Genomic DNA, 20,077 nt, shown 5'->3' on the forward strand with positions numbered 1-20,077 from the left:
AGGTTTGGGGGCTGCCAGGAGCCAGACCCCTTGCCGGGGTGTGACTGGGGCTGGTAGCCCGGGGGTCGTCGGTGCTGAGCTCCCTCCATGGGGGCCGGCAGCCATTTTGGGGCGTGAGGGAGGGCGCGGGCTGCGCCTCAGCGGGGCTGCGCGGCCTGGAAGCCCTTGCGGGGCGGGCGGCGGGGCCGGGGCCGCGCTCGGCCGCCTCCCGCCGCGGGGCTGTGAGGCGGCAGCCGAGAGCGGGACGCCCTCTCCCGCCCGCCATGGCGGCGGCGGCCGGGGAGGCGGCTCGGGCGGAGCGGGGCGAGGGGGTGCCGAGGCGGGACGGGAGCTGAGGGCGGCGGGAGCGGCCGCCGTGGGCCCGGCTCTCTCGACCCCGGGCCGTTTTGGAGGCGTAGCGGCGGGGGCACGGACACCGCTTCCTGTCAGGCACTGGGTTATCCGTACCGCTGATCCGGTCTGCCTTAAGAGAGAGTGTGTCGAGAAACAGCGTTTTCGAGAAATTTCTCATAAATGAGGAGAAATACAGCCTGTGGTCGTAAAATACAACTCTTTCTTTTATTTGCCAGTGTGATGGAGCTAAATCAAAGTAGTGGACCGTAGCGGCCGTAGCCCGAAAGGTCTGGTGGCTTCTCTGGGGGCGGGCTGCAGGAGTACCTCAGGTCCTCCCTGCCGCTTTTCATGGCAGCGGGGGTGGGAAGCTGACCCGTATTTTAAGTGTTGAAACACAACCAGCCCCGAACGTGAGCTGGGGAGCCTGCAGGCCGGGTGAAAGCCGGCAGGGCCCGTCAGCGCCGGGGGGGGCTGCGGTGCAGGGGGCTGAGGGAGGTGCTGGGGGGCGACGGAGGGAGGGCGACTCGCGTTTATTTGTGCATGGGATTAGAGGGACGGAGCACAACTTGGCTCCGACAGCTGTTAGCACCAGACGCAGGCGGTTGTCTTGATTATGTGTTTGTTTTTTTACGGTGCCTTTTGAGGCAGGGGGCAGGCAGGTCCCCTGCCCGGAGCCCGCAGCGGGTGGGCCCCCGGAGCGCTGTCCCGCCCGGCCGCCTGCGGGGCGCTCCGGCCGGGGCCGGCGGGGTGGCGCAGCCCGCTGCGGTAGCTGCTAGCCATCGTCAGGGACGCCGCAGCGCCCGGCGCTGCCAGCCCCGCAGCTCCTGCCGCTTTCGGGGGCCGCCGCAGGCAGTGGGTGGATGGAGCGCAGAGGGAGAAAGGCAGCGGCCCTGGCACCGCTGCCTGCCCGCGGGTGCCGAGCGGGAGCGGGGGAGCGCCCCGCAGGCCGGGGGGAGGCGGGGGCAGGCGCCGAGCCGAGCCTCCCCGCAGCGCCGGGGCTCCGGCCGGAGGTGGCAGAGCTTCCCCGCTGCTGGTAGGCGATTTTAGTCTCGTTTCGCTGGACGGTGGAGCTGATGGCTACAGGTGAATTCGTTTTCACTTCTCATAACGTTAAGTGTGCGTGGGATGTATGCCCGGGGGGATAGTGGTTTCTTTCTGTTTAACGCAAGAAAAAAAGGGATGGGAGGGGAATTTAATTGCTTATTTCAATAACGTACCGTAAAATTACCGAGATTGTGTGAACGATTTCTTTCTCTCCCCCTGCTCCTCTCTCTCCCTTTTGCTGCACCCCCCCCCCCCCCCCCCCCCCCTTCTCTGCAGGCCACCTCTGTAAAGGGGTGTGTAAACTTGAAGAACTCAGGCTTTTTCAGTTAAAATCTTCACTTGTATCTCAGCACAGCAAACATGCCTGAACAAAGCAATGATTACAGGGTGGTTGTGTTTGGAGCCGCAGGGGTTGGCAAAAGCTCCTTGGTCCTTCGTTTTGTAAGGGGAACTTTCAGGGAAACGTATATCCCCACAATCGAAGATACCTACCGGCAGGTGATCAGCTGTGATAAGAGCATCTGCACCCTTCAGATTACAGACACCACGGGAAGCCATCAGTTCCCTGCTATGCAGAGGCTGTCTATATCCAAAGGGCATGCTTTCATCTTGGTGTACTCTGTCACCAGCAGGCAGTCCATGGAAGATCTTCAGCCCATCTTTGAAGAGATTTGTCAGATTAAAGGGGACATCCAAAAAATCCCAATAATGCTGGTGGGTAACAAAAGTGATGAGACCCAGAGGGAGCTGGATGCCAGCGAGGGGCAAGCATTAGCCAGCAAGTGGAAGTGCTCCTTTATGGAGACATCAGCCAAAATGAACTACAATGTGCAGGAGCTCTTCCAGGAGCTCTTGAATCTGGAGAAGAGGAGAACTGTCAGTCTCCAGGTGGATGGAAAGAAATCCAAGCAGCAGAAAAAGAAAGATAAACTGCAAGGCAAGTGCTCTGTTATGTGATTCACTTTGGCTGGACTCACACCACTGCATGGTGTAATCGGAGCATGGACTCCCACAGAAAATACATTTCTGCTGGAGGTTTCAGGCAAATCCATGCCTTACAGGGCTATTGCTTTTCTCGAAAATCTCTGCTGGATTATTTTATGTGTTGGTTTTAAAGAGGCTGGCTTTCTGCATGTGTATGTTTTTTAAAGTAATAAACGTTCAATGTTAGTAATTACATGTGACTAGAGGTTTTTAATGCAAGAAGTTTACAGAACTTTATTCCTGTGAGTACATGCTAGTTTTCAAGTATTTCCAGCCTATTAGCTTAAAAGAAATCATGGTATCTATAATGTGTATACTTCAAAAATTGTTTGCAGGAATCTATTGACCAGAGCAAATCTTTAACAAAGCTAGGCATTTGCACTGCAAATGAACATATATGTGACTCCAGATGTTTACATTTCTGGCAGACAGACTGACTTGCCTACCCAAGATGCATTTTTTTCGTGGTAAAAGTTAGGTTTTCCTGTGTACTATGCAATTCCTGAGACTTCTGCAGTTCTGTGAGTGATTAAAGCTATACCTGCATTATAATCAGGCTGTTCGCTTTTCCCCCCCCTTTACTCTGACTTCCCCTGTTCGCTGGGGTAGGAGGTTCCACGTGCTCTGTCTCCAAATCCAGGTGTGATTCCTGGCATCCTTAAGCAAGAGCTGCCTCCTCCATGAAGGTAATTAGGCTGGTTTAAGTACCGGTTGATGTAGTGGTTGGTTATCCTGGCAGTTCGCCTTTCCTTTCTCAACTGTCAGTCTGGTTTGCATGTGGCGGAAGCTACTTTTGCAATCTTCCTGGAGTTCCCTTAGGTATTCCCCCCCCCCCCCCCCCCCGCTCTTGTTTCATCCCAGTTACCCAGGTTTTAGTTGAGGCTTATGACAAGTCAGTTCAGGTAACACTGCTTCAGGAAGAAACATCTACACCTGGAAGCTGCATGTTTAAAACAAACTCCTCTCTGACAGAAACTTTTAGCAGACACTTCCCACAAATTAATGGACAAGACACATGGGTTTAGTCTATCTCTTGTCTACCCCCTCCACCCCAGCTTTTTGGTGGTTTTGGCTATTGTTAGCAAGACACAAGCATGATAAGCTTCATCTGCAGTGTATGGTTGAGAAAGATTTCAAGAAAATAAGTGCAAGTATTTGCTATCAGCCTATGCCGTAGATCTTTTACTCTGTGTATATATTAGTCCAAGCAGAAGACTGTAAGGACTTCAGTATTGCACTGCAGGTTTGATTTTTACACAGCAACATGGTCTTGACACAGATGTGGGAGAGAGGCATTTCTTCTTTTTATAGCACTTCTCTAGTGAAATCATTTTATTGTTGAAGATGAATAAAATATGGAACAGGAGATGCTGGAAAGTATGGACCCTTTCTTAATTTGAAAGTATTAGTGTCTATTAACTGCTGGTTTTCTAAGCAAGATGCTAGGGATGGGCCTGTTCTCTCAGCCATTATTTGTTGTATTTGTTGCAGAATGATACACAAAGCCATGAGGCTTGTATCCATGTTAATATCTCACATATTTGAACAACTCTTACAGTCAGTGCTAGCTCCCGATGCTCTGTTGTCTCCTGTGTCTGTCTGTGAGCTGCTTTTCTGTCTCCTCAGGCTGTTCCTACAGAAACATAAGGGGTCAGCTGGCTCAGTGTGTGCCAGGGGAGTTTGCCCCAGTTACAGCTGGAGCCCTCATGCCATTTGATTCAGCAGAAAATTGTACTCATTATGATTTCGGAAGCCCAAGCAAGTTCTGCATGAGTGTACGGTACTGACTGAAATGTTATCCTTCCTTGCCAAAATAAAGTGTGGATTTGCCTAGCTGGTACAAAGGCTCTACGCCTGATTTTTCTTATTGGAGATGATATCCCACAGGTCCCGTGAGCTTCCTGTGCTGGACTGGTGGTGCTGGCTGGTGTAGTCCTCTCTGCCACTGCTGTGTGTAACCTTCACTTCTGTTGCAGTCAGGGGTGAGTCAAGCTGAAGGGTGGTTGTAGAAGCAGCCATAATGGCTTTGCTGGAAAGTAACTCTTGCTTTTTCCTCTCTAACTTTGTGCATGGATTTTGATCTCTCTGTTCTTTCATTTCCAAGCAGTTATGCAATGCTTCTCTGTGGGTCGCTTTTAGCATCTGGCAGTTATTACTGCAAAGACTATTTTGGTTGCATTCTAGCCTTTGAAACCCCTATAAGACATTTTACATTTAAGCATTTTTAAAATGTCATGAGACCTAATAATGTCTCTACAACTCCCACTGCCTTCACGGAGATGCCTGTGCAAAGGCAGGGCAGCGTGTATCTGTGATTATTCACAGAGCCGAGGTGTTCTGTAATGTGTCATTATCACTGCGGTGTTTTCCCTGTACGTGGCATGGAGATCACTGAGGACTGGGGTCTGGCAGAGCACAAGGCACAACTAACATGAACAAAATGGGCTCAATCCCTCCTGTGCCTGACAGAATTGCTGGCAGATCCCCCAAGCTGCCTTTGGTGGCTACAAGAGGAGGTCCCACGGGACTGCGTGGGCAATGGAGATGCTCGGGTGCTCCTGGTGATGCAGGATGATGGTGTGGGGGCATCAGCACCCCAAGTCCCAGACTAGCAGCCTAGAGCGGACTGGGAATGAGTGACGCCTGGTGTGGCTGCCTTTCATCCCGTGTAAATCATCTGTGTTTTGGCTGTGCTAGATCAATTGTATTGTAAATCGAAACCGTATTAACAAATAAATTATGTATTTGTTTCCATATAAACTGAACTAGTCTGCGTTTTGTGTGTGTGTAATATATTGTTCTTATAAGAGGCAAAGTTTATTTTAATTGAACTGATGCCTGTCAAGATGTTGGCTATTAAAAGTTCCATACAAATCTAAATTAAAGGGCAGTATCTTCACAGTCTTCCAGGGAGCTATGTAGAGCCTTACTATAGTTAGTAACAGAGTGAAAAATACGATATTGCTCGGGGATGCTCATTAATCGTTATGAAACAGTGGCCACATTCCCCTTGTAAATGGATGTTACTTCATAAATGTTGTATTCGGACCTGCTTCCTCATAACCAGGATTTGGTGGGTTTGTGTGTGCTGGGACAGCCAGTGGCATCATTCTTCTTGTGCTCTTATAACCAGTAGTCTTGGGCTAAAGTTATTCTGGAGTGATGGCATAGCTGTAGAATTATGGCCCTCAGACTAACTCTGGAGAATAGCTGAAGATCCATTTTTTTTAGGGACTGATGAGTGAGTCTTTGCTAAAACCATACTTGAAGTCATAGGTGCCTCTTACAGATGCCATTTGAGGGGTTTATTGCACACATCCTTAAGTTTTATTTCTCATGTAGGACCATTTTGCTGAATTAAAGGAATAATGATTTTTCTTTAAGTATTAAAATATTTTGTAGCGTAAGGAGTATATGTTGGAAGTAACTGCTTTAGCCTCTTTTGAATAGATGCAGTTTCAAAAAGTGAACAGGTCTGGGGTTTTGTTTGTTTGTTTTAAAAAAAACAGAAGATATTCAGGTGAAAGATATTCAGGTAAAATCATTTGTCTGGAGTAAACAAGCAGTTCTGATCTCTGGTACAGTTCCTGTATTATGTTACAGACTTTGTCCTTAACTGCTGTTTGCCAACAGCATGCTTTTTCATGAGGTGGTGACAACATGTTTTTTATGGAGCTATTTATGCATCCTGTAAACTCTTCAGCTTGGAGACATGCCTTGACACACTGTTCATATCTGGCAAGCAGGATGGTAACTCACCATTTCTCAAGTAGGTTGTTTTTCTCTTTTTTTTTTTAAATTTTTAATTTTTCTCATTCAATCAAACTTCATTCAGTCGCAGAACTCATTTTTTATGAAATGTTCTTCACAAGTTCAGATGTGGTAAGACAAGGTCATGGAAGACGCTGATGCAACTTGTTGAGTTGCTATTAATGCCTCCATAACATCTTTCCAGGATCACGAGATGAACACAGTTGACTGTCAAAATTCTCTGTGAAACATCTTGAATGAATCATGAGACCTGTCGGTAGCCTGGGTGGCTGGGTGAAGGCTGAGACATTCCAGGCAAAGTCACTGCGTTTACTTGCTACCCTCTGTCTCAGGACTTAATGAGGACTGGCAGTTCCTAGCTTTGACCAGCTAGGTATGTATTTACAGCAATAACTTAACCCTGTCTTTCAGTTTCTCCACCAAGCAGCTGCTTTTAAGTTGGAAGCAATGTAGAATGAGTGGAGCATTAATACAGATTTTCCTTAGATTTGTGTTTCAGAATCTCAGGCTTGCTTTAAAGCTTGGCTCAAATTTTGCTCTTAAAAATCAATTTCTTGCTTTCTACTACTGTAGCGCTCTTAAATAATTTTCAGAAACAGCATTGCAGTGCATTTCTGAGAACTTGTTAAGCAATATTCAGACTAGAAGGTGTCAAATCAGAAGTGTTTTAATGGACAGAGATAATGGCACTGCAGGCCTTCTCTTTCTTTGCTGGAGGAAAAATATTACAGTACCTTTCATTTTAAAGCTGTTCCAAGGTTTCCTCTCTGCAATCCAGAAATTAAAACATTTCTCAGTTAGTAATACTGATTATTTCCATGCAACACTTGTCGACTGGCTTGAGGCAGCTTCCTTCCTGAGTCTAGCCAACAAAATTAGTGTCAAGAGAAAATACCAAGGAGGAGAATCACGAACGGCTCATCTGCGACTTGCAAGAGAAAAATGTGAGCAGTAGCTGGAGTGTCCACCCACACGTATTTTAAAAACAAGCAGACAGAATATTGCTATATTCTAATTCCTCTTCCCAGAGCAAAGCTGGCACATGATTAATGTAACAAACAGCTCTGAATAATAAGCAATATTGCTTTATATGCATGGTCCGTAGCTACAAGGTACTTGGCGCACTCTAGAAGAGTAAAAGTGCATCTTAATCATCGTCTACCATCTTCTGCAGTTTCTGTGGCGTAAATTAAGTACGTCAAAAGCATCTAAGAGCTAATGAAAATGCTAAAGACAGCTTAAAACTAATTGCAGCTTCGCAGCCTCCTAGTTAATGGATATTGCTGCATGCTAGGCTAGCACTGCTACACCTGATTGTTTCCTTTTTCCCCACTTTTGAACATCTATCTAATAATGCAAAAGAACAGGAGGAGCAGAGAAAGGAGGGGAAAGACCAAAGTACCAGCACTGCCTTGGCACGGTCGCTTTTCTTCTGCGTGAGGTCGCGATGTCCCACAGTGGCAGAGCTGAGCTGTGCTGGCACAGCTGGCCGCCTGGTGCAGCAGCACCAGACATGGGGTCTGGCTTTGTCTGCTTCGTCCAGTCTGATTTGCTGCTGTCTATTCTTTTCAGATTTTTAGCAAGTCTAAACTGGAAGTCTTAACTGCTCCTGCAGCACTCTTGTTGCCTGTCGATCCTTAGCTGGGTGGAAAAGGTGGGCATGGGGGGATCACCATGCCCATCACTTCTCAGCAGCCTGTGCTGAGAACTTGCTCCTTGACTTGAGGAGATGGCAATGCAGTTGATTTGCTGTAAGATAGCTTCTCTGTGAACCCTCCCATGAGCTCTGCTGACAAGGATAAATAATACGGGATTATGGGTCTCTTCCTGCTGCTGCGGAAACTGAGACCTGGAAGCAGTAGCTTGGCATATGGCAGGCATCATTGACAGGCAAAGCCCATGTGTCCTACAGAGACTCAGCTGCAGGAGAAAGCTGGATTTTCTCAAACTGTGTAGGGACAATTCTGCGTATGTATTTGTTTAGCTCTGGTAAATGCAATGATCTGTATCTGTTGGAGACTGACTCCTATTTAGCTGTGGTGAAAATGAAGCATTTGGGCAAGTGCTGGCAAAGAGCTGGAAGCTGAAACCAACCAAAACTCACTTCTCCTTGTGCAATTTTCCCCAGAAGTGCTGAAGTGACTTAGGTGCCCAGTCCCTTTGGCTCTAGGAGGTCTGAGGGAGTAAGACACTGCGCAGCCTGCAGAGTTTGCCAGCGTAGCGCTCGTACCATCCTTAACACACAGAATTAATTCAGCCTGCTCTTCTAGGCTGCTCCTCTGGACCAAGTGGCCAGGCAGGTCTGCAGCTTTCCTGTTTGAGCTACTTAGTTCTTAAGATGGCAGATGTGGATCTAGACCAATCAATGAATGAAAACTTGATCTTCCAAGAGCAGCTGTAGGCAGAGGTAACCTCATTGATGGTGTAAGTAAATGCAAACTCCAGAGCAAAGTTTACCAGCTGGAAACTGTCTCCTCCTGAAAGGTATTGGATGTATTTTTAATGACTGCAATTTAAAACATTTTACTGATAGTAATGTATTATTAACATACTCATGATGAGGCCCCTGCATCTCACCAGCTGAGCCCATGGTGTCTCCTCCAGCTACAAGGAGATGGTTTTCATACAGCTGTGAATACTGCCCCAGTGCTAAAACATCTGAGCAGCACAGAAGTAAAAGCCTTGCATCCTGAGCGTCAGCAAGAGTCTTGTTTCACCTTTGCTTTTTGGGAAGGGCACTTCTGAGGTGACAGCTGTTGGTACCCAGAGGTGAGACTAAAATAAATCACGTCAACATCATAACGATAGCCAAGGCTGAGCAACCTGAGTGTGCAGCAGTGCTCCGGGTTACCCAGGAGAGGCATGGATGTTGGGTTTGCAGTTTGTCAACCAGGAATACACAGAATCCAGCAAACATCAACGTTGACTTCTCAGCAAAGCCTTTGGGCGAGCTTTACCCAGCCCGTGCCTCCTGGGGCTGAGTCTGCAGCAGCGCAGGAGTGGGCTGTAGGTGCCCACAAGTACCTCCTGCAGCCCCTTTTACGTGAGAGGAGGGTAGGACGTGTTCAGGATAAGCAGCAGTGTGACACAGCACTGTGGCATGATCACATCCTTGACACCAAGAGGCAGCACAGCCAGATGGGGAGAGCTGCCCAGCAGGCGTCAAAATCTTTTTCTCCCAGTGGAGAACAGAAGTTGCTCCTTTTTACCCAGAATGACAGTATGGGCAAGGATGTAATGTGTCTTGATGAAGACTCTCCTTTTAAAAATGCATCCCGTTTTTCCACTCAAAGGCAAGAGGAAATCAGTCATATCTGACAGATCTATTCTGCATAATTCTACGGTTTTTTTTTCAAGGATCAGTATGTGAAAAGTTTATGCAAGCACGCTGCATTGTGCCCGTGTTTCTGTTACAAGGTTTCTGTTGCCCACAAAGAAGGGATGGTTAAACGCGCTGCTGTTTGCCGCCAGCATCCAGGCTGTTCCAACAGCAGGATGGCCTGCCCCCTCTCCCTGAACAGAGAGGGCTGTGCTGGGGTGTCATGTGGGCAGGTGGGTGAGCACAGGCTGTTCCTTTCCTAATTGGGCTCCCTTTCGCCCCCCCCGAGAGTCCCTGCTCCTACCCTGCCATAGGGCGAGCATCTGACCAGGGTGGGAAGCAGGCAGAGCACTGCACTGAACTTCTCCAGCACAGGGAGCAGGGGGGAGCTTTCTTTTTATCTCTCAGTGATGCATTTATGCTTTTCAGACTAAAAATATCTAAGGATGGACATATGAAGACTTTTCTCCTCTCTGCTGTTGTTTCTCCTGTGTTCCTACATGGTTTTCTCTAACCCCTGCATCCCATTATCACCCGGCAGGTGAGGGACAAGCAGCTCACACCCAGGCAGTGAAAATCCCTCCTTGGAGGCAAAAATCCGTCCATCCAGTGGAGTCCCTGGACCAAGACTGAGGTCTCGTCTGAGAAGGGAGTGATGAAAAGGCTTCTTCTGCTGGTGTTGGCTGCCCACGTCCTGCTGCTGTTGAGCAGACAGCTCTTGGCTGCATTGCTGCCATCGTTGCTGCCACCAGCTCCGAGCATCCCAGGTGGGCAGGGGATGGAGCAGACCCCGGCCAGCAGATAAAACCTACCTCTGCAAAATGCTCAGCCCTATATAGGGCCACATAGGCTTGCTGAAATTAATATGGAGGTGAGGAAGTAACTGAATATGCTCCCTCTGCCTCCAAGGAGCAGCACACCAGAGCTGCAAGATGTAGGTCTGCCCCTGCGCAGTCCTGACATTTCAGTTCTACAAAGTAAAGCCCACAAAAGGAAAGGGGAAGAAAATTAATAAATAAGGGGATGTTTGTGCTCAAATTGTTTTAGCTATTTCTGCTGTCAGATGCTTTACCAGCTGGACAAGCTGGAACAGGGAGATTGGCTGATTTCTTGATTATCTGGAAAGATTAGCCAGAATGTGACTCAAAAATGGAAAATATTTCTATTGACTGTAAGAAATGACTCTTTTCCACAGGCATAATTCCAGGCATTGATTTGTTAGGTTCTTTTTTAGGTGAAAAAATAGTCTTTACACACAAGAAAGAAGATGCTGAAGTGTGGCTGGTGTTTGTCCATTATGTGAGTCACAAGTAACAGAAGGATATTTGGTGTTTAATATTTTTTGTTCCATTCATTACTGCTGGAAACAGCCTTAGCACAGCCCAGGGTGCTGCCTGGCACAGCCCTTCCCAGGGGTGCCCAGCACTGCCCTCACCCACAGCAGCCAGGGCAGGGTTGTGGTCCCGGCTGGATTCAGCCCGTGGGACACAGATGGGGTGAGAAGCAGCCAGCCCAGAGCCATCTCCGTGGTGTGCCTGCCGGTGCTGTGGGTACTGAAATACACCCTTAAAGGAAAGCAGGTTGTGCAATTTGAAATACATTTAGCTATTCTATCAAATTGTGAATGTCTGGAGAAATCTAACAGGCCTCCATTTTCTTTTCATGCGATGTTGCAGTTGGAGGATTTCAGTTACATGGAGCATGGGAAGCTTACAGACCTATCAGGCAATTTTTTGGCCATTGTGTGTTTTCAGTATGGTACCAGTTCCTCTTGTAATATGCCCCATGTAGAATGGTGTGGTTTTCCTATGGGACAGGGTAATTTATCACACATGCTCCTTTTGGACAGCCTTTTCCAGGGAAGGCTGGGTCCGCCTGCCCAGGGATGGGGATTTAAGTGAGATATTCCTTCATTTGTGAAAGAAATAGATGATACATAGTGAGGGAAAATAAGCATAGGGAGGGGTCAGACCATATTGCCAGGGGCTGGCTCCTCAGGACATGGGTGGGCGAGCAGAAGTAGCAAAGCCAGGGGAGCCTGGGCTCTGGTTTCTTCTCCAACAACGCTGCAGCTGGCTGGTAGCTCTTGCTCCTTTATCCATTTTCGGCTGCCAGAAGGGACTGGGGGACCTTTCTGACCCTCCTCCCCGAGCATCACAGGTGCTGGTGCCCCCTCCCCTGTCTGGCCCTCCCTGGAGATGTCCCCACAGGCTGAACCCCCTGCCCTTTTCTGTGCTAGAGCTGGCTGGGAGAGGTGAACAGCAGTATTTCTTTCTTGGTCTGTCTCCTTTAGCAGAGTCTATTCAACAAAACAGCCAAGACATTGATTTTTTTTTTTTTTTTTTTTTTTTTTTTTTTTTTTTTTTTGGGCTCATTAATTCAGGCTTTGCTCTGCGGATGCAAGAAAGCGCAGTGCCAGGGCGGCTGGGACGGAGCCGGCTGGTGGCAGCACGGGTGTCCTGCAGCTCAGCAGGGCATGGGGACTGTCACTGGAGGGACGCGCCGGCTGTTAATGGGGTCCATCACTGGAGGGAACGCCGGCTGTTAATGGGGTCCATCACTGGAGGGAACGCCGGCTGTTAATGGGGTCCATCACTGGAGGGAACGCTGGCTGTTAACAGGGCAGGGATGGTGATGGGGGAGCAGGGACCGCTCTTGGCCGGGGACCATGGTCACAGGCACAGGCTCTGACCCCTGCATAGAGGAGCGATGAGGGATGGTTGCCCTGTAAATTGCATTGCGCTGTCTCCTGTACCTCCGGTTCTCCTTCCCCGCATGTCTACACAGAATTTGATTACTCTTCTGCTCTAGAGAAAACCTTTCTTGACTGCTGGCTGTGCACATCTGTCTGGTTTATTTATAAAGTACCCTTCTGTAACTATTACTCTAGACTCCTTGGCCAGTGAGCGAAACCCATAGGATAGCTGGTACCACCCCTCTCCCAAAAGACACGACAATCACCTCTGCCCCATGCCAGCACCTAACCAGGAGCAAGCTCTAGCCTGCTCTCAGCTATTTCAGGATCATTTTTCTGTGCATTTCTAGTTAAGTACAAGCTCAGTGGAGCCACTGAGTCAAAATTCCCGTTCTGCACAGATCCTGGGGAAAAATCACCAGTTTGGGGGGAGGGGGGCATGACACAATTTTGAGGATTTCCTAGGGAGGAGGAAAAGCTAAGAACTGAACTTTTGTTCTCTGCCTGCTCTTGCCTGGCTCCTGCCTGCTTCATCCTCCCTGCCAGAAGAAGGGCAATGGTTAGGCCCAGGGACTCGGCTGCAGTGCCTGCCAGCCTGGCCAGCTTGGACCCCTATGCTGACTTCTTTGGGCATCTTGCAGAAGAAGTGGGCAATTTATGCAGGATATTGGTGTTTCAGTTTTGCTGACTACCGCTAGCGTGTCCTTAGTTTGAGGTGCAGGTTCAGGAAAGCATTTTTGGTTCATGGTAGTGTCGGAGCGAGGCACCTGGCTGATGTTTTTCTGACAAAATAAGTTTTTGTTACAAAATAATGAATGCTTAAAGTCAAAATGCATCATAAAGTGTCAGGTTTGGAACAAACTCCCACTGAATACAGCTTTGGACATGGGCACTGGGTGGGTGCACAGCAGCCCAGCACCATGCTTGCATCGGGGGCTCAGACGAACCCCACCTTGGTGCAAAGGTAAACTGCTTCTTTGTCCTTGGAGAGGCCAGCCCCACTGCTGGCAGCCTTTAACTTAGGGTTGGCTTTTGGTCAACTGGATGGAAAAAAAAAACCAAACCACTTTATTTCTCTTTGTGCATCCCTCCCCCGGGATGACGCACTTGACCTTCGGTCACTGCTCGTCCAGTGCTGCGAACGTGAGGCTAATGCTGATTTTCCATGATGCTGTCAGTGCGGCTGCAGGTCCCCCCCTTGACTGCAGCCATGCCTGCGGCATCTCCGAGCACCCCAGAAGTTATTAGCCGCTTGCAACCACGCACTACTTTTCATTTCAAGGTCTGCTGCCTCTCCATCACGTGAAACACTGTCTCGTTCCCTGGCAGGGAAGAGGCAACATGCTCACCTCTGAAACTGGATTATTCGGGAGCTGCATGCTCATTGCTTTCTGCAATGCTCCGGCCAACAGCAGCTCCACTAATTGCCTTTAAGGAGAGATTTATGCAGCTGCTGCTGTTTCTCTTGTTCAGCTGGTTGTGCACCATATGTTCCATGTACGATCATTTTTCAGCGTAAGTGCCCCGAGGCGCTGGGAGCATCCTCTGTGGTCACTGCTGCGCAGCATCCCTTAGCACCGGGCTCCAGTGGGCAAGTGCCTGTTCCTGGCAGGGTGCTCAGAGCCTCCCCGGAGCACAAGGAACCACTTCTGGGCAAAAAGGTGGCTGACCTTTCTAGGATGGCTCTGTGAGAGACAGGTGGTCCCCAGGAATAGGCTTTGCTGGGTGCCAGTGTTTGGGAGCCGGGTGCCGGGCAGGCTCTGGTGCTGCCCCTTTCCTATGGGTGTGGGCAAAGCTCTACCTTTCCCATAGTGCTAGCCCCGCTCCTTTAGCACCCACCCTTGCTTCATGTGTGCTGGAGGGTGGTTAGGACGGGGAGCGATTTGGCTGTTTTTCTCTCATATCAGAGTTTTCCACAATTCAGCTGGGAAAGACCCCCAGCTCATTCAGCGAAACCCACCCCACCTCACTGGCAGCGGACAGTAGGCAGGACACTGGTGATGCCTGGCTGGTGATGCGTTAGAGCTGCAGCATCTTCTCAGTCATCCCTGGAATGGGCTACAGTGCATCTGAGGAAGAAAGGAGTAGCAGTGTCAAACACAAGGAAGAAATCTGACTTTGCTTTAGCGTGGCCAAAGTGCATGCTGAGACCAGATCTTCTGTCTTCCACGTTTATGTTATTGCAGTATGTCTCTTGGCTGAACTCTAAACCTTGTTACACAGGAAATAATGAGAGTTCAGCAAAGATACACGATCATGGTGGACAGGATTACACCCTGGGTACCACATGGAATCCCACAGGCGTGGGCTGCTGCTAATAGCTCACATTCAAAACAATATTCACACACTTTGCTATGGGTTAAGGGGAGCAAAATCAAACAATCAAATAACAAAAAAGTTTTTGTAGTAGCCTAGGTTGAAATACAGGTGTAAGCTGTGTGAAAAGCAAGCTGCAAACCAAACCGTTGCTTTGCTTTGTGTTGTCTTCCTCGTGAAGGGCAGGTAAGAGGCTAAGACAGGATGATGGGCTGGGAGTGCTGCACCACTGGCCTGGCTGCAGGGAAGATTTTCATTGGTTTCCTTCAAACAGTTTCAGTCACTGATCTGTGTCATGTCCTTGGGAAAGTCATTTCATCTCCCCACATCTCCCCCTGGTCCTTCTGAATGTGCAAAAGGTGGAAAGCAGGTAAGCTCTGGAAGCAAAGGCTCTTTAATAGCATGGGTGCTCTGGTCTTAATACACTCATCTAATACACACTACTAATAATAAACATTTAGATATATATATATATTTGTGTTTGGAGGAGAAAGGAAAAACTGTGCTTATATCACTGTGGATCTGAAGAACTCAGTCCTGACTTCAGACGCAGATGAGACAGCCTTTGTTTTAATGTGTGGGACAGAAAAAAAGGAAGGAAAGCCAAGAGATCTCTTCATGCTGAGTCTTTATCCAGTCCCTGGTGAAAAGGAAAATAAAAGTTTAATAGAGAAAATATGACATTCAGACTCACTTTAAGTTTTACGGTCCCGTTGCTCAGAGTCAGAGCAGTGAGGCTGGTCCCTTGCATGGTCAGGTCACTTGGTGCAGCTTACTCTTTTTTTCTTGGAAGTGTTTAAGAGTGCAGGATGCTGCAGAGGCATGTAGCCCGTTGCAGAAATGCAACGCTCCTGTATAACCTGGCATCACGACAGCTCCGTTTGCCTCCCCAGAGGAGCAGGGTGGCTGCAGCCCTGCGGCTGGGGCCTCCACCAGCTTCAGCAGCATTCTTCCGACATACAGTCACTATTTGTTTGGCAGTTGCAAAAATGGTTGCGAATGGCATTAAAAAAATGCCTTTTTTAAAAGGAAGTGGAGAAAAAGAAATGAAGCTCATTAATCACCGAAAGAATGGCTGGAACAACAAATCCTATCGTGGCTGGGAGGGGAGGGCGATGTGGGGGCAGCCGCTGCTGGGCAATGCTGCTGCAGGGCAGGCATGCGAGGGACGAAGGAGCCTTTGTGGGATGAACCGTGAAGGAACAAGCCCAAGCCGTGGGGCACCATGGGCTGGAGGAGGGCCTGCACCAGCACGGGTGCAGAGCCGGCAAGGGCTGCGGAGAGCTCCCCAGGGCCCTGTTTTGCAGATGTGGAGCTGAAGCTGAGCACGATGGGGTTGATCAGTGGAGACTGAGGCAGATCCCATGCTGCCCAACCTTTCTGTGCCAGTAAACCCCTCTACCCCAGTCCTCCCACCAGGGAGGACTCTTCTTGCCCGGGTTCAGCCCCAGGGCATTTATGAGCATCCCCCATGCTGGAGCCACCTGTGCTAATGCGCACACACTGCCCACAGCCCTGCACCCCTGCCCAAACGCCTGGGCACTGCACACCTCAGCTCCCAGTGCACCCACTGCATGCAACAACAGGCCCAGTGTATGTTCCACTGTGCTTACTGCACACACCAGTGTGCCCAGTGCATGCTCCAGTGCACCCAGCATGCCCAGTGCATGCTCCAGTGCACCCAGCATATGCTCCTGTGCACACAAGACATCCCCCCAGCACAGTGCCCAGCAGGGCCCCTGCTCGCCCGTGGCCCCCGGGGGCTGCATGCAAGCCCTGCATGGCAAACTGGCTGGGGTGAGACAGGAGCCACCAGCAAAAGCTCCTGCTCGGGTCAGGCAATGGCCCCCCACTGCCGCAGCGGGTCGGGGGCTGCTTGCCCAGGAAGGCTGCACTGCAAGGCAACAGGTAGGTAATTAACACTGGTTAATTAAGCTCACGACTAGAACTGAATTAATGGATAACTGCTTCTTTAGCCCACGAGAGGGCATTGCTTCCCGGGGCCCGGCTGGCTGGTGGCGAAGCTCAGGGAAAAGTGGCTTTCTCTTTTTTTTAATTAGCAATTGCACGAGGAATTCGTTCTCTTTTGACAGTTTTCTTAAGGGTTTTGTGGTTTGGTTTTTTTTTTTTTTTTTAATGCACCAGGGCATAATGCGTGATGATGTTCTTCCGTGCATCCAGCATTTACTTTATAGTCCTGAAGTATTACCAGCTGTAATGCAGGAGATGCGCAATAAAAAGGAGCCAAGCAGGATGGCCGTACCACCTCCTCTCCTATAAACCCTGGCTGCGGAGACAGGCTGGCGTCATCCGTGAAGACCTGGCTGCGCCAAGGAGAGCAACAACCGGCCTGCATCGGTGTCAGACAGAACACGGCTACGGAAAAGAGCGAGGAGACCTTTTCCTGATGCCTTCAGACCTGCTGCGTGGCAGAGGTGCAGCTCGAGATGCCATGCGGGGACATGCTCTGCACAAAATTGGTGTTGGCTGGTGATGAGCACAGCAGATTCTTCGTCTCTCCCCACGATGGGACCAGCGTTTTCTCCCGCCCAGCTGCCTCCCCTTCCTCCCATCTCCTTTTTCCCAGTCTTGGTGCCCAGTCCCTCTCAGGGAAGGTGAGCGGGTGAGAGCTTGCAGCAGAATTTGGGTGCTGGGCATGGGGCTGCCTTCCCCCTGTACTGCCTGCTGCTGCCCCTGGCCTCCCTTCGGAGGGGGAAGCCCAGTATCCAAACCCAGCATCGCTGGCGATAGCTGAGGAGATACAGGAGAAACATGGAACTCCAAATGTTCCCATGTCCTCCTGGAGTTTAACAGCAATGAGTCTGGTATAAAAACAAGACCGAGACCAAACTTAATTTGATCTAATGAGCGCTCCTGTGGGTTCCCAGGCAGCAACCTGTATTTAAGTCTTAATCAACGCCCTCCTCTGCCTCTGAAGACAAACCTATTCCCGAGCAATTCGCAGCATCAAAGCACCCAGCCCCGCAAGCAGAGGCACGTCAGGCCCGTTCGGGCAGCAGACAAGTCTTTGCAGGTGCCAGGCCTGCTCCTCCCTGGGGGCTGGCTCTGCCCCTGCGCTCCTGCAAACCCTGTGGGACACCCAGCTCGTCCCTGGATGCAGGGGCACAGGGATGCTCAGTGTCTGGGATGCTCAGCCACCGCACCCTGCGGGCCAAGTCTGCTCCAATCCCTGGGGGAGCGCGCTGCTCCTGTCGCAATCCCTTTGGAGACCGCGTCAATGGGTCTGATCCGGCCTTCGGGTCTGAATCCGGCCTTCAGAGCGGGAGAGACTGGATTTGGTTGCGCAATATCCCATAGATCTGGAAAGGGCGCTTTGCACATCCGTCGCCTGCATGTCTCTATGGGGTTTGGTGGATGATGGGGTTTGGGAATGGGCATCGCGTTTTGTAAAAGCTCCCCATCCCCCATGTTCTGCTCCCTGGGGCTGCGCACACTCGGTCTCAGGAATGAAAGATTAAAGTTAAAAAAATAAAATATCAGTAATATCTTTCTTAAAAGTGTTCAGGCTTGCTCTACCAGTCCCTGAGTCTCATCGGGGAAGATGCCACAGCTCTCCCGATCAGGAGGCACCCAACATGCTGCCACAGGACTACCGGCCGTATCAATTCCCTGATGCAATGCACGATGCTTATGTCATCGTGATGTCACACCAGCAACAGAATGCCATTAGACCTTCAAAAAAGAGGGAAAAAAAAATTCAATTTCTCACGTGAAAGCAGGTATCCCATGGGCTGGGAAAGCGGGTGTGGGGGCCGCGGTGAGGCAGGGGCACCGATGTATTATGCTTATTTTGGGGACGCCCGAGCTCCCGCCGGGAGGCCCCGCCCACCCCCGCCCGGCCCCGCCCCGCCAGCGGCGGGGCGGGGCCGGGCGGGGGTGGGCGGGGCGAGCGAGGGCGGTGGGCGGGGCGAGCGAGGGCGGTGGGCGGGGCGAGCGAGGGCGGTGGGCGGGGCCAGGCCGCCCGCTCCGGTCGCCCGTGGAGACGGGCTGCGGGCGGAGGACGGGAGCGGCGGGCGGTGAGTGCCGGGCCGGGCCTGGGCGGGGAAGGGGCACCGGGCCGGGGGGTCTCTGCTGGCGGGGGACGGCCGCACGGACTCGGAGAGGCAGCGGGAGGCGCCAGCCCGGCCCCGTTGGCGGCCGGGTCCCCCCGGGTGGGCCGCGGGCGGTGCTGGGCCCGGCGGGGCGGGCTGGGCCCACGCAGTCCCCGGGCAGTTTTTAGGTTGGTTTGGGCTTTTTGTGAGGTTTTGGGTTTTTTTTGCCCTTCCCCGGGTCCTCCCCCAGCTCTCCTGAGGAGCAGTCCCGGCGAGAGGCAGCCCGGAGCCGCTTTGATGCGGTTCAACAAGTTGCGTGCGGCTCCTGAAAGGGACGAAATCTGCTCAATTATGTAAAAAAAAAAATTAAAAAAAAAAAAAATAGGCTTTTCTCATGGAGACAGGGTCTGTGCAGCAGCACACGGCCTTCCCACCTCCATCCGTCCAGACCTTTTATATGGAGGTGATGGATGCACAGGGCTGTGTTAGGAGACTGCAGAGGGGCAGCCCCAGCCGTCAGATAAATCATTTAAACTTTATCTGTTTTAATGTTCCCACTCATCAGGCGATGGGCTTTCCTTGGCCCCGCTGGGGTCGCGGCACTCTCCTTGACGAGGAAGTTTCCCATGTGTTGAGGAGTTGTGGGATTAGTGTGGGAAGGAGTTTAATTAGTGGTAAGCGTCATTATTCAAGGAGGTTTCGTGTTGATACTGAGAAGATTACACACCCTGTTGCGCTAATAAGTTTACTTTAGTAACTTTTAAATTGCAGTATTTTATTCCAGGCTTAAATTCTTTACTTTTTTTGGGGGGAAAAGGGGTATCTGGAGCGTATATCGTGGTTTTAGCCGGGTGCTGTTGGGAAGGAGGACCCACGCTGGGCTGATGCCCATCTCAGCCCATCCATCTCCTTCGCCCCTCGCTGGCACTGACCCCGCCACGGGTGTGCAGGGGATGTTGGGGTCTCGTCACCGCTGGAGGAAAGGCAGCGGGACGCGCGTCAACGTGTGGCTTCGAGCTCGGGGGGGGATTTGTCGCAGCAAACGCCATGGGGACAGGCGCCGGTGTTACTGCAAGGCAGAGGAGGGCTCGAGAAGCCAGGCTGAACGCGTAGGAAGCTGGCCCTCGTTAATTCTGACGATTAGGAAACAATTTGATTAGCACGGCATATCAAATTGAATTCACAGTAATTTGTCAGGCTATTAGTCGGCATTTCTATTGACTTAGAGCTAATAGCATCAGTGACAAGTTACTTGTTTGCATTTATCTTGGTTGTAAATTGGTTTAGAAATAAAATTCTGTGAGTAAATAGTGAGTACTGGACAGCAGTAGCATTTTATGCTACTCCAGTAGCACTAAATGAGATTAAGGGATTAGTATGTAGTTAATGACTTCCGAATCCTGTATTTCATCCTTGCGTTGAACGTATTGCAGTCATTTAGGATATCTTTAATCAAGCACTAAAGCAGTAAATAAACTCAAAAGGAGAACAATGGATGGGGTCTAGTGCTGCGGTCAAGCTCACTTGTGTAATCACCCAGCTGATGGGACCACCTTCATTTAA

At 50.4% G+C, this 20,077-nt stretch overlaps 1 protein-coding gene across 1 annotated transcript; it reads left to right on the plus strand.

Moving 5' to 3' along the window:
- The first annotated feature begins 1,737 nt into the window (after positions 1-1,737).
- Positions 1,738-2,334, plus strand: DIRAS3 (DIRAS family GTPase 3). The gene has a single exon (XM_009492815.2). The coding sequence runs from the start codon at positions 1,738-1,740 to the stop codon at positions 2,332-2,334; it is 597 nt and encodes a 198-aa protein (XP_009491090.2).
- The last annotated feature ends 17,743 nt before the right edge of the window (positions 2,335-20,077 follow it).

Source organism: Pelecanus crispus, chromosome 5, assembly GCF_030463565.1.
Source record: "Pelecanus crispus isolate bPelCri1 chromosome 5, bPelCri1.pri, whole genome shotgun sequence".
In the NCBI taxonomy this organism is placed as follows: domain Eukaryota; kingdom Metazoa; phylum Chordata; class Aves; order Pelecaniformes; family Pelecanidae; genus Pelecanus; species Pelecanus crispus.

Coding starts and splice junctions, on each gene's coding strand:
- DIRAS3 (XM_009492815.2), top strand. CDS start 1,738: ATGCCTGAACAAAGCAATGATTACAGGGTGGTTGTGTTTGGAGCCGCA.